The sequence below is a fragment of the Morchella importuna genome (assembly GCF_003444635.1).
Source record: "Morchella importuna strain M04M26 chromosome Unknown Morimp01GS002, whole genome shotgun sequence".
In the NCBI taxonomy this organism is placed as follows: Eukaryota; Fungi; Ascomycota; class Pezizomycetes; order Pezizales; family Morchellaceae; genus Morchella; species Morchella importuna.
In genome coordinates this window covers 1594726-1607780 of record NW_025763399.1, presented here as the reverse complement: position 1 = coordinate 1607780, position 13055 = coordinate 1594726, and the positions used below count along the sequence as shown (strand labels likewise).

Genomic DNA, 13055 nt, shown 5'->3' with positions numbered 1-13055 from the left:
GTGTAGACGGGAGAAGGGGCTGCGCAGCTGCAGGGAAAACAACCTAGAGCCTCAAACAAGCAAATAGGAGGCGCATGGGGCTAGCTATGAGTGGATGAGTGAGTGAGTGAGTGAGTGGTGTACTCTGTTCTGGTCAAGCATTAATTAAGCTGAGCTCAAGTTTTTAAAACCGTGTCAAGGAGACGTTCTCCGCGAAGCGTAGCCTCTTTCCTCCAGCCCGCGCATCAATACGTTTGACCAAGCGAACCACAGAACCCACCACTCCCAGCCGGCCTCTCTCTGTTTTTATTCCGGTAGCTTCTCACTAAGAAAAAATTCCTCCTCTACGCGGGCCCCCCGATAGCCAGCCTTCCACCACCTTCTCCGACACCAACATCCGCAGACACCAGCCCAGCGACGTAGAGAGTAATCAAGTCAATACGCGAGCAGCGGGTAATAGCACGATAAACCCCCGCACCATACCACTCTGACACCCTATCAAAACAGCGCCCAATCCTCCCCCGTCTCCAGCTCTCCAAACATTGCAATCACACACTATCACTCATAATATTCACAGCATATCACTCGTAGGGTTAGGGTTACGCCGATTGGGGAGGCAACGCTTCCGGCGATCCAACAAGTGGCGCCTAAAAGGGGTGATAATAGTAGGAAGCTCAGTACATACCAACTGCAGATTCATACCCCCCTGCTCGAGATCTGATGCAGTGAGTCGTGGGTCCATGGTAAATAATGGGGTATTGGTTCGCCGGCCGAGTTTTGTTAGCCCACTCACGGTTGATATAACCTGCTCACCAGGGGGTGACGGTGGTCAGAAGAATATAGCTATGAAGCCGAAAGACTGTGAACTAGTACTGATGTAGAGGCTACGATTCACCGCGGCTAGTGAGTGTATTGGTCGAGTGTGAGGGCAGTACGAGTACCTACGTTACCTCCCTGCGTGTACCTACAGCAAGCCTAAGCATCCCCCGACCCCACCTATCCGCGCCCAATCCCAGCCCCGAACCCCACTCCTTTTCTCGATATTCTCAAAACTATGTCTAGCCCTATACACCTCCGCCGGGCGAAATGACGACCTCTGACCTCGAGAAGTAGATCCACTATGCAGTCCTTTTTCCACATATTCCAGTCTGATTCTAAACCCGACTAGCCCAGTTTAGAATTCGACGGCGAAGTTAAAGATTAGGGGTTGTAACTAGTGGAGGTATGTATTTAGTAGAGAGGTTTGGATATACTCACTATGAGGGCTGATGACTATAGAGGTAGGTAGATAGTATAGCTGAAAAAGGGAGGGCTGGGGTAGGTACTGTGTTTGGCTTGGGCGGGCTGCCTTATTTGTGCCAGACCGAAGATGTCTGTATCTATGGGTAGATCTAGGCAGCAACGGATGCTAGTAGTGAAAGAATTGAGGTATACATTGGAACCATTACATACAAATGCACTGCATTACACCGAATAAAAGAAAACAAATAAAACACGGCCTTTGTTAAATGATGAAATATAGTTACCTACAATAGCATTCACTTCACAAAGAATCACTCGGCCAACTCTCACACCTCACATCCTCACATCCCGCACCTCGTAACACACACAGAAGAAGAAAAGAATGGTGGAAATTCTACTTTGTAATTTTTTTATGATTTCACAATAGCAACCATGGTCAGCGAGCGCACCAGACGCAAGTTAGTATGGACGAGAAACAAGAAGGAAAGCCACGTCTGCCACTGCTGATCATTTATTTTTCGCCCTTCCCTAATTGACCTCTTCGATCTTAGATGCGGCAGGGGCCGCATCAGCCTTCGCACCCTCCGCCTGAACATCGGCACCTACTGAGCTGTCCTCAAGCTCTGGCATATCCTCCTAAGAAAAACAATCAGCAAGCACTCTTTCTTCGTATCTGATCAAGGTTTAAGGGAGAAGCATACATCGTCCTCATCCATGTCAGCACCCATACCGCCCATACCGCCCATGCCGCCCATGCCGCCCATGCCGCCCATGCCGCCCATCATAGAGGCCATGTCCATACCGCCCATGCCGCCCATGCCGCCAAGCTTTGAGAAGTCCATGCCGCCGAAGCCGCCGTCCTCACCGCCGGGAGGACCGCCCATACCCATAGGGCCGCCCATTGGGTCCTCGGCGGCCTCCTCCTGCTCGTCCTCATCGACCCACTATACATGTACTGTATCAGCATTGCATTAACTAAGAGGAGGGGGGCGGGGGTGGTAGATCTGATCCCCATCATAAATAACTAAACGCACCTTGTCGAAGTCAGTCTTGACAAAGTGCTGCTTCTTTGACTCCTTTAACAGTCTTGGCCAGAACTCCTGCTTGGCCTCCTTCTTTCTGAGCACAAAGTCGACACCGCGAGCCGAATGAGAGTGCCTTGAAAGTGAGGGGTCGATCTCGGCGAAAAGCTCGAGCTCAACGGCAAATGCGCGAGCTTTGGACGCTCCGCTAAATGTGATCTTGGTGGGCTGAATATCGAGCTTGATGGTATCTGCAGCGCAGTCGTAGGCGTTTATTGAAAGATAGACAACATTCTTCTCAGGCTCGTCGGCGCTGGAACGTTGTGCCCAGATGACTATTTTTTTTTGGCGGGAGTTGTTAGTGGGGATTCACGGGATAAGATGAGATGAACGATTAAGGAGAGGGGGGGGGGGGTGTAGTGGGATCATCCTGCTACTAACCTTCGGGGGTTGAGGTAGCAGCAGCCATAGCTTATTTTACGTATAGAGGGGTATCACTATTTGTAGTAGTGGGGTAGCAATTCAATATTCCTCTGTTTTTAGGTAGAGAAAGGGATGAACGTTGATTGATGTGATTGATGGAAGGTGGGAAGGGGAGAAAGAGAAAGCCTTAAAGTTAAAGGAAGGGTTGGAAAGAAGGAAGGGCATGGGCGTAATGTAATGATCGCCCACAACCCCACCAACGAGCGAACCCCAGCGAAACAAATGGAACACCCCGCGCAACGTCATCGCCCGCCACGCCAGCGATTTTCCAAGAGCCCGGATTCAGGGAAAATGGGAATGTCAAAATGCGATGGGAGGTGAATTGGGGTATTTCATACATTACGGATTTATTGATTCGGCGCGGGGGTGAGGCGTAAGCGGAATCAAGCTTCGTCACGTTGTATCGCGACTGGACGGGGAGACGTCAACCGCCGACTGCAGCCCGACTTCTTGCAACCACGGCCTGGCAGTGTCTGGTTTAGGACTCTAACTGTGCTGTGCCTTCCCCTGATGAGCTGTTGTTAGTAGAGCCACAGACCTGAATAATTCAAGCGCTTTCTACTAATCTACTTTACTTACTACCGTATTATCCTACTATTCTACTACCTATTACTGTTCTTATTTCACTGCTATCTCTCCCTCAAACAACTACAATACCCATATCTCCAAACCACCCAAACCCACCATGGAGTCCATCAAAGCCATGATCTGGGGCCCTGATCCCGCCGTCCAAGTGAATCTCCCCTGAAGCACTCCCTCCCAAGCCACACTAACAACCCCCAGCTCCGCAAATGCAACCAGCTCATCCGTAAGAACACGCGCGAGCTCGACCGCCACATCCAACAACTGCGCGGCCTCGAGTCCAAAACCAAATCCCTAATCCTCACCACATCCAAATCGCGCTCTGCCAACAGCGCTGCCCAAACACGTATCATCGCGCGCGAGCTCGTTCGCATCCGGCGGCAATCCTCCCGTCTCATTACTAGCAAGGCCCAGCTCCAGAGCGTCGGGATGCAGGTCAACGAGGCATTTTCTGTCCGAAAGATCGAGGGCTCTATCCGTACGAGCACGGGTGTTATGCGCGATGTCAACAGCCTCGTCCGCCTACCCGAGCTCACCGGCACAATGAGAGAGCTCAGTATGGAGCTGGTGAAGGCTGGGATTATCGAGGAGATGGTGGCAGACTCATTGCCAGATGATGTGGAGATGGAGGATGACGAGGTAGAGGAGGAGGTTGAGAAGGCTCTGAGGGAGGTCATGGGCGGTACGGTTGTGGCGGCGCCCGCGGCACCGGTATCACCCGAGAAGGGTATCGAGGAGGAGGAGGATCAAGATACGCTAGACGACATGAGGGAAAGGTTGGAGATGTTGAAGAGTTAGATTTACAGTTTGAGTAGTAGATAGTGAGTGGCGCGGCTGTTTTTTGTTTGTGCGGTACTGTGATTTGGGTCGTGTAGACCATCGGGAGTCCTTCCTTTATTTTCCTTTCCTTTTCTCTACTTACTGCCCTCCGGGGAATTGGGCACTGTGTTTTACTTACACTCTGGACGTTTGTATGTGCATTATGTGTTATTCATCCATCATTAGAGCTCGCATAATGAATGTCGCCTTTTATTCCTCTTCCCATATAAATATATACACAAGCAGCACTTGCTCTTGTTCTTCCTGCTATAAATTATCCAGTCATTAGGATCCACGAACAGGAACTATCTATGGCGTGAGAAGGCCTAGAGAGCGGGTGTGTCAACTTCAGAGGAATTTCGTTTGTATGGGAGTCTGAGAAAATGCTAGGGTTAGCCTAGGCGCTAGTACCATTATGGCCAATTTCTATAAGTTTGATTGGCCGATTCTTTAAAAAACGCCGAAGTTTACACACCTACCCCCCATAGTTTCTCGAGCCATACCATCTTCAATCTCTAGCCATATTTTAAATCGGGCTGGTCTGGTTTGAACCCGACTAGCGGATCTGGATCTCTGGAGAAGCCCGAAGAGACTTTAGTGTTGTGTGCTAATAGTGCTAATAGTAGATCTGGTTTCGGAATCGTACTTGATACCTACATGTAGTGAGGTACCTTGAGAAGACATGGAGTACATACTACTACTAGTAGAGGACGATTTGGCTACATAATAATTATAAGTTGAGTTCGTACTCCAGTAAGTACAACCTTAACTTAGCGGAGGCCAGCACGTTCAATGTCCCTGTTAAACTATCCAGATCCATGAAGCCTTGACTACTATCAAGCTTGGGATTCAAGTCGTATATATACAGTTACAGTCTAATAGCCACTTTAACAAACTTCAGGGTCTCTTAGGCCGTTGCCACCAACACAGCAATAACCCTAACCCTCGAGTGATAGCTTATGATCATTTTGAGGAGTTGTGAGCGTGGAGCGATACATGTACTTACGAAAGCTAAGGTGCATGTAGTCATCAAATAAACCTCAACAAAGTATCTTTAGATGACAGTAGAGAGACTAATATACTATACAAGCACCAAACACCGCTATTCTATTTCCCTCTAAATCTAGACAATAGCGAAAGCGGGGGGGGATATGTTTGGATATAGTAATCTTTGCAGCTTACTAGATATCAGAGATTACTCGATATAACTTTTAGCTAGCGAAATGTAGATGATTGAATCTTAGACCTACAACTAGCCAATCAGCCTGAGCGGCGGCGGTAACAAGATGTAGTTGTAGATATGTATGCTATCTGCCCGAGCTATGGAAACGAGGTTGTTAGATTTGACATGTGTTCCTCATAGACTGGTCTAAGTCGAGAAAATAGGCCACCAATCAATGATACCTTTGAATTTTGGACGGAATAGACATTGTTGGGAGTTGTGTTCCAACCGGCGAATGGGAAGATGGGAGCGCCTCTAGCTATTTCTCGTATGATCTTGCGCGTTACGGTTGATAATGGTTCAGGCAGCGGACATGAGAGTTGGGGGAAGTGGGATATTCTTCAGGCAATGCCATATTGCAAGTATTTTGACTTTAGCCAAATCATATAATCGTCATAGTATATAGAGCAACACCCAGACAAAGGGATTTATAGGAGGATCTATAAATCTGGGCGTACGTAGTTTTATTTCTTAGTTATGGACTTGCCCAACTGTAACACGTTCGTTCAAAGATGCTAGGTCCCTTCCGGAGGCGCTTTGGCCGTCTCGGCTCTGGTGGAGTAAACCGGTAGAAAAGTTTGCAGATGGCTATACTAGATGTATTGCAGGGTGACAAAATTAACTACGCACCCAAATTTGTATGGTAAAATAACGTTTTTTGGACCTAGCTACTTCAAACATACCGCCACAAATTTCATATCAGAAAGACCAAATCTCCCAAGCTCCAGAATTTTAGAGATATGGTTATCTCTCTGATATCTTGTATACTCATGGAGTTACAAAGAATTGAAGTTGTCAATTTTTGTATGGTTGCTGTGTGGATTACTAACAAAAAGGCCGAACTTTGAAGTATAGCTATTGCATAACTATATAGGCTGTGAGAGACATAAGTGTATATGGGAGTTTCTAGAGCTCCAAAGATCTTTCCTGTAGGTTATCAAGTTAGTGGTCGCATTTTCGGAGTGGTAGGTCTAGAAAATACTCTTTTCCAATACAAACTTTGGTGCGTAGTTATTTTTGTCACCCTGCAATATTTAGAGCATGCATGTATCAACTCAGAACCAACAATATTCCCCAATTGAGCCCGAACGGAAAACACAAACACCCACTGACGTAACCTAAATTATTAAGTAGAGTACTGACCACAGTTGTACTCTTATTTCCACCAATATCAAAATATCAAGGAAAGCATACTTAAATTACTTAATTGCATTTGCATGTAATTAACTGTAAGTTTGGATCAGGAACACTTGAGTGCATTCCACTTTTTAGCATACAGACCATGACCAATGATTGTCATGTGTTGTAGAACTTTGATTTTAGTCTTAATCTCAAGCGGACGCATGCCCAAACTCGAACAATACACACCCCCTAGGCCTGCCAAGCCATAGACCTAATCTTAACACTGTATGTAGTTACACCCCCAAAGGAAATGCGAAAACCAAACCTACCCAGAAGAAGCCAAAAAAGACATCACGCCAATACAAAGGAATGTAAAGGAAGGAAAGATAAAAATAAAAACATAACATAAAAGCAAGCGCTCCCCCGTGATGCGTTTCTAAGAGCACCAATGATGAATATGTATTCGTTTCTCTCCTTTCCCTGTCCATATATATTCCTCCGCATATTTTCTTTGCTTTTTTATTTTTTTGAGATAATTATATGTTCAGCTCCCATAAACCTTGATTGGCGCATCATCTGCTTCTAGCGCCTCTGTCTCTTTCCTAAGAGCAGCAAGGTCAAAGTCGCCATCGTCGTCGTCTTCTTCCTCTTCTTCACTGTCGGTCTCGTTTTGCCAGTCGCCCTTCTCGAAGAGTGCTCTTCCGGTTGCTTCCTTGGCACGTCGGGCTTCCTCCTCAGCTTCCTTCTTAGAAGTGCGCTCTAGTTTCCATTTTTTGAAAGTCTCCTCGGTGACGGGCGTTAATGTACCCGTAAGGGCGAGACTAGTCATGATTAGCAGGGTATTTATTAGATAGAGGATAATTGAGTTACCGTCGGCCTTCCAGGAAGTCTTCAAGGGTGAGCGTAGCTAGTGGCGACTTGTCCATAAGAGCCTTCTCCGCCGCACGTTGCTCCTTCGTCTTTAAAACGAAGCCAGGCGGTAGAGAGTGCTTATATTTACAGTCGTTACCTCCGTTTGGACCTGCAATAAACTCTTGTTAGTTATTGTAATATGTTCCTAAGTTAGAGCGAAAAGGAAGCACGTACACTGCCAGAACCATCCGTATTTCCCGTTCTCGACGGCCTCGATAAAGAACTTGCAAACTTTGTCGGTAGTTGTTTTAGGGTTTCCGTGCTTGCTTAAAACAACGCTTCGCAGTTTCTCTTCATCCCAGTTGTCCATATCGTCCTCCTTCTTTCCCTCACCGTCCGCCCCTTCGTCTCGACCATCCTCATACAGATTCTTCTTCAGCGTCTTTCGCTCTACACTTAAGTCGTGAGAGAATTTACACTTCTTGCCTTGACTAGAAATCAGCATTTCCCCCCAATTTTCGTAATGCACAGAGGAAGCAAACACATACCCTTCTCACAATGGCCGTTCTTGAAGTAGATGCAAACCACACTCTTGGGATCAACACCGAATGGTACTTTTTGTACCTGTACGGGCTTGAACAGATCCGCCACTTCCTTCTTCGCCTGCTCAGCGGCCTTCTTCTCTGCCTCACGCTGAGCTTTCTCAGCAGCCTTTCGTTTCTCCTCGGGTGTACCAGAGGCGCTGGCCTGTGAGTGTAGTTGTGCGATCACTTTTTGTGCTTTTCCACCTTTTTTCTGTGAAGGTTGTTAGACTGAGTGACTGGACTGATTCGTATTCATTCCCGGGGGTGTGTGCTGGTGAGGTGGAAGGGGGGTGGACGAACATTCTTGAGCCCGAAAGTCTGGAATACGCAGTTTAGGGTTAGTTAGTGTCAGCATGGTAAGGGACTTGCGGGGGGAACCTACCTTGTCCTGTACGCTCTTCTGGACAGAGGGCTTCATTCCCTTGGTATCCTTTCCTTTTGGTGGCATGGTGGGCTGTAGTGGGGTATCTAATCAATTCTGTTAAACTTTTTTTCGCAGCCGAAGTCGGATCTTGAGGTTCCTGTAGGAGAGGCTTACGGAGGTTTTACTTCTTTTCTGTATATGAAAAAAACCAACAGAGTTGAGTTGTAACGAGTGAGGTTGTTGCACGCTAGAAACACTAGAATGTTGACTTTTCTCTCTTGCTGAGGAGGTCGTAACTGTGGATTCTTGGCGGCGGCTAGAGTGGTTTTGCTGTGATCTACGCGTATTTATGAGCATGGAAGTATTATGCATGGGTTGCCGCTTTAGCCGTTACGTAGCTTTGTCGGAGGCTCTTACAGCTCGAAGAGAACACGTCCTCCATAGCTCTACTTTGTTTTGCAATAACCGCCGTTTTTTTCGCAATCCAAAACACCCTTCTCACTTCTGGTATTCCTTCTAGAAACAGTCTTTTGTCTTGAAAATACCATACCGCAGATATGATCACCGACTCGGAACTCAACTCAATTGCAATATTTCTGGGGACGTTAATGATGAGCCTTATCGTGCTCTACCACTTCTTGGCTGTCAACGCTCGAGAGCTCTCTCACTCCTCTGTGAATGGCCTGACAAATGGACACGGAAAGGCATCGATTGTGGGAAGTAATTAGGGAGGCGCCTGGTCGATGAGAATGCGTGGTACGTGATTATAGCAACTACAGAATTCAACTGGTGCGCATGAGGCTAATTTGCGCGCTCAATAAACAGATAGACATAGTACGATACCATACGATGCGATTCAGAGGGAAGGTTGAGCTAAGAACTCGTAAAGCGAAGACAGATGTGGTCAATGGGATTGGAGGTGTAACCAAACACTGGCCGATTGACACTTTGCAAAGAGGTCTATGATTTTTGTAGAGGGCCTGTAATCTGTACGATATCTACCAGGTGTTTAGAGGGATTAAGGACAAAAAACAAAAACAGGTTTTCTACATGTAGTTTACCTTTAGTTTGTTGTTTACAATTTCCATTTGCTTTGTGAATACAGCAACAAATATACCCTCTCGATCGGATGATCTGCCGCTTTCGAATATTTACTGGAAGGTTGTTCAGTCTATTCTGAAGCGGGAAGAGCAACTTTTAAACATGTATCCAATCTAGTAAATATCTGCCAAGGACTGGTCCAGTGAAAGCGGAATCGCTTTAGGATCGATCATGTAACAATTCCGGCCGGCCCTTTGAATGGGATGAGTAAAGTTACGTCAAAGGGGTAGTTTTCAGCGAGATAAAAGACTCTTCAAAACCTAGGATGTATTGAATAATACTTTTTATAGAGTATCTATTGTAGCGCCGCATGAACCAACATCGCTACATACTCCACATCGACCGCTATACTGGATGCAGGCAGATGTATTTATTTTTTACTGCACAGAGAGTGACAAGTGCAAACAGCCGGACAAAGCAGGATTGGACAAAGAATGTAGAGAGGATTTTTACCTGGAGGCGTTCCTGCTGAAAAACTGGGGCAGTGTAGGCGTCTAGATTAGTTATGTGCCGGTCGATTCATTGGTATTCTGTGTGATGCATCCCCACCATTCAATCCTGCCAGCTCTCAGTTGTGGCTGAATGCATTCGGGTTGACTGGTTGATGAGCAAATATGCTTACATAACACGTGTTCTGTGTCTCCTTTTCCCTTCTCTTTCTCCCAAGTCCGCGCTCGTGTCCCTTCTATTCTGCATCCCATCCTCATCACCCACAACACCACCCACAACACCAACCCCAACAAACTTCTCATATAAAAGTCTCTCACCCTCGTCCGCTTCCTACGTCTTATCTTACTCTCTTCTGCTGCTCATCTATCCATCTCCCGCTACTAAACATCAACCCCGCTTGATAAAGTGTTGGCATCTCTCGCAGCAACATTATCCGCTCGATACTGTATTCATTTGACTTTCATCCTCATAACTCCTTCTCATCATTCTATAATAATGTCTTCAAAACTCGATCAGTCTCTGGATGAGATTCTCGCTGAGCGCCCTCGTGTTGGTGCCGCTGGCCGTCGCGGTGCCAGGAGTGGCAATGCTCCCGCTGGCGGTATCCGCAAACGCCCTCAGCGGGCTGCCGCACAAAAGGCATCCGCAACTATCACGCAGAACGCTACCAAGACTGTGCCAACTGGCCCGTCTGGAAAGGTCGCTGGATCTAAAATTATTGTTTCTAACTTGGTAAGCTCGCTTCTACGCGCTGATGATTTTCGCCTGATTTTGAACGCGTCACTTACAAATCATAATAGCCCTACGATGTGGATGAGGCTATGATCAAGGTACGTTGATTGTACAACGAAGTCAAACACACGGCATGAGTCTGGGAAGCGAAGGCACAAACGCTACGGACCGGAGAAGCAGCGAGCGAGCTTCTCTATCCTTTTTGGGAGTGAGGAATGAGAGCACCTCATGATGACCCTTTTGCCACCCTTCTATGGGACTCAACGGCGCGAATCCAAATGCATAACGGCGAACGATGATGATTCCCCATGCATAATGACTTCCGTACAGATTTTTCCTGTTGGTAAAAATCATGTGGTTCTGTCTTTTTGCAACCATCCTGATGCCTTTGCATACTTCCCGCAGTTCCCCTTTGTCAATATGTAGTGGCGACCCTACATATCCCAATGTATACAGCTTCAGGACAGACATTGGCAGGCATATATCTCGCATGTCGATGAGGCCATATTGCAGAGCTCTCCCAGATGCCTTTCTGGTTCACCCTCTAAAATCGAAACGAACGAAGATTGAAAACAACTAGATTTCGATCGTAACTCGAATCAGGAGGTTGGATCAATGTGGAAGGTTAATTCTGGGGAGCTTCTGAATGCCTGAAGCTGTTGGGAACTGCCTGGATTTTGTTGACGCAGACGTCGTCATACAATTTTTTGGTTTTGCTGTTGCCATTACGAACATTCTACATCATCGTTCGTCATTGCATTTTGGAGTCGTTTGCGATAACCACGGAGTATTCATTTTAATGCTCCTTGAGACTCAAACTCGCTCCCGTTTCCGTAGCTTTGTGTCTTAATTTTCCTACAGCTTTTGGAGAATTCGAAGTCAGGCGTCAATTTTTTGGAACCGAACATTCTAACATCAACTTTTCTACTTTCAAGGAATATTTCACCAAGGTTGTCGGCCCAATTAAGCGTTGCGTCATCACCTATGGACCAAACGGCCAGTCACGTGGAATTGCAACTGTTGAATTTTCTCGAGCTTCTGACGCCGCCACCGCAGTCCAAAAATACAACGGTGTTGAGGTCGACAAAAGGCCGATGAAGGTTGAACTTGTTGTGGACCCCACCGCGCCAGCTAGTTTCGCAGACCGCATCGGGTATGCCCAGTACCCTTCGGAAAAAATTCCAGAGAAATCACACTAACTACTTTATAGTGCACCCAAGCAGGTTCCCGTAGCTCGTAACTCTACCGCTAACAAGCCAAAGCCTGTCACTAAAAACATGGGTACATCAGCAGCTCGCGGTGCTAAAGGCAGACGTGGGGGCCGTGATGCACGTGGTGGACGCTCTGGCAATCCTAGCCGAAAGAAGCCAACCGCCGAGGAATTGGATGCTGATATGGCAGACTACTTCGTTGGTGGAACTTCCGGGGCTGCCACAGCCGGCGGGGCTGCCCCAACTGCGGTTGGGGCCAGCAATGGTGATGTTGGGATGGATGATGACGTTTTGGTTGGTTCACCCTGATTATCACTCTTGATTTATTCACTTTTCCTCTGGTGCGGTGGACTGGCAATCCACCAGAAGTACGCAACGCTTTTTGGCATCTGCTATCAGGCAGTAGTGGGGATTAAGCCTAGGCTGAAGCGAAACACGTCTCTTCGATTTGATCAGTCGCCGAATCCTTCGCTGCATCTTTCCCACTCTCAGTTACCTCAAGAATCTCCAGCAAATCTCTGGGGAATAGTAAGCTGATTCTGGATCCTATCTTACAGTAAACCGCATGCCTCTTATCCTTTACGCTGTACGCGATAACACATTACGAAGCATCCTACGAATAACAACACAATGTTCAACTTTTAATTCGGGAATCGGGCGTCTCGCAGTTGGCGAGAAAGGTGGCAGATTCGTTCGATTTTTCTGGGAACTATCGTCATCCCAAGTATCGCTGGTTCAGGAGGTCTCTTTTTTTGTTTCTCTGGAGGGATTGCGTTTCACAATTTAAGTTTCGTTTGTTCTCATCTCTACAGATCACTTGTATACGCCAGTCTTGATATTTCTCATGCCTGCAATTTCCTGACGATCTTTCCTCCCTTCTTGTTTGAGCTTGGGTTTTTCTTATTTTTTTTTTCCTTTTCTTTTCGACAACCTTGCTGCATTTTTTTGTTTTTTTCGGGCCTGGTTTGGGAATTATTACATAAAGTTATCGAGGCGTGTTCTGGTCAATGATTGATTACCCGTGATTTTCTACAAAATAGAAGAAAACTTGAGTGAAATTTTCTCGGAAAACTCCTACACATGTGCTGTGACGCTTGGACAATTTCTTTATTACTTTCGCTGAATGGGAGCATATCGCACTGTGCACCCGATAAATTCTTAGATTGTTTCATTGTTGGCAGGGCTCAAAAGCTGGAAACAATCGACCACCATGGCCGAAGAGATTTGTATAGGGGTTTCTGCGGCCAAAGTTATCTCACCTCCTACGATATTTTTTTACTGCAAAATGAA

At 46.7% G+C, this 13055-nt stretch overlaps 4 protein-coding genes across 4 annotated transcripts; 2 read left to right on the top strand and 2 right to left on the bottom strand.

The window, feature by feature from the left end:
- Nucleotides 1–1749: 1749 nt before the first annotated feature.
- Nucleotides 1750–2712, bottom strand: LAJ45_01281 (uncharacterized protein; the record flags this gene model as incomplete). Its single annotated transcript, XM_046110876.1, has 4 exons — nt 1750–1857; nt 1923–2165; nt 2256–2578; nt 2685–2712. The coding sequence occupies 4 exons, from the start codon at nt 2710–2712 to the stop codon at nt 1750–1752; spliced, it is 702 nt and encodes a 233-aa protein (XP_045976054.1).
- Nucleotides 2713–3411: 699 nt separating this feature from the next.
- LAJ45_01280 (uncharacterized protein) lies at nt 3412–4106 on the top strand (the record flags this gene model as incomplete). Its single annotated transcript, XM_046110875.1, has 2 exons — nt 3412–3459; nt 3510–4106. The coding sequence occupies 2 exons, from the start codon at nt 3412–3414 to the stop codon at nt 4104–4106; spliced, it is 645 nt and encodes a 214-aa protein (XP_045976053.1).
- A 2909-nt stretch (nt 4107–7015) lies between these two features.
- LAJ45_01279 (uncharacterized protein) lies at nt 7016–8355 on the bottom strand (the record flags this gene model as incomplete). The annotated part of the gene is made up of 6 exons (XM_046110874.1): nt 7016–7292; nt 7342–7492; nt 7558–7809; nt 7872–8118; nt 8208–8225; nt 8290–8355. 6 exons carry the CDS (start codon nt 8353–8355, stop codon nt 7016–7018), a joined length of 1011 nt encoding a protein of 336 aa, XP_045976052.1.
- A 1962-nt stretch (nt 8356–10317) lies between these two features.
- On the top strand, nt 10318–12325 carry LAJ45_01278 (uncharacterized protein; the record flags this gene model as incomplete). The annotated part of the gene is made up of 6 exons (XM_046110873.1): nt 10318–10554; nt 10623–10652; nt 11490–11707; nt 11765–11790; nt 11845–12059; nt 12323–12325. The coding sequence occupies 6 exons, from the start codon at nt 10318–10320 to the stop codon at nt 12323–12325; spliced, it is 729 nt and encodes a 242-aa protein (XP_045976051.1).
- Between the last annotated feature and the right edge of the window lie 730 nt (nt 12326–13055).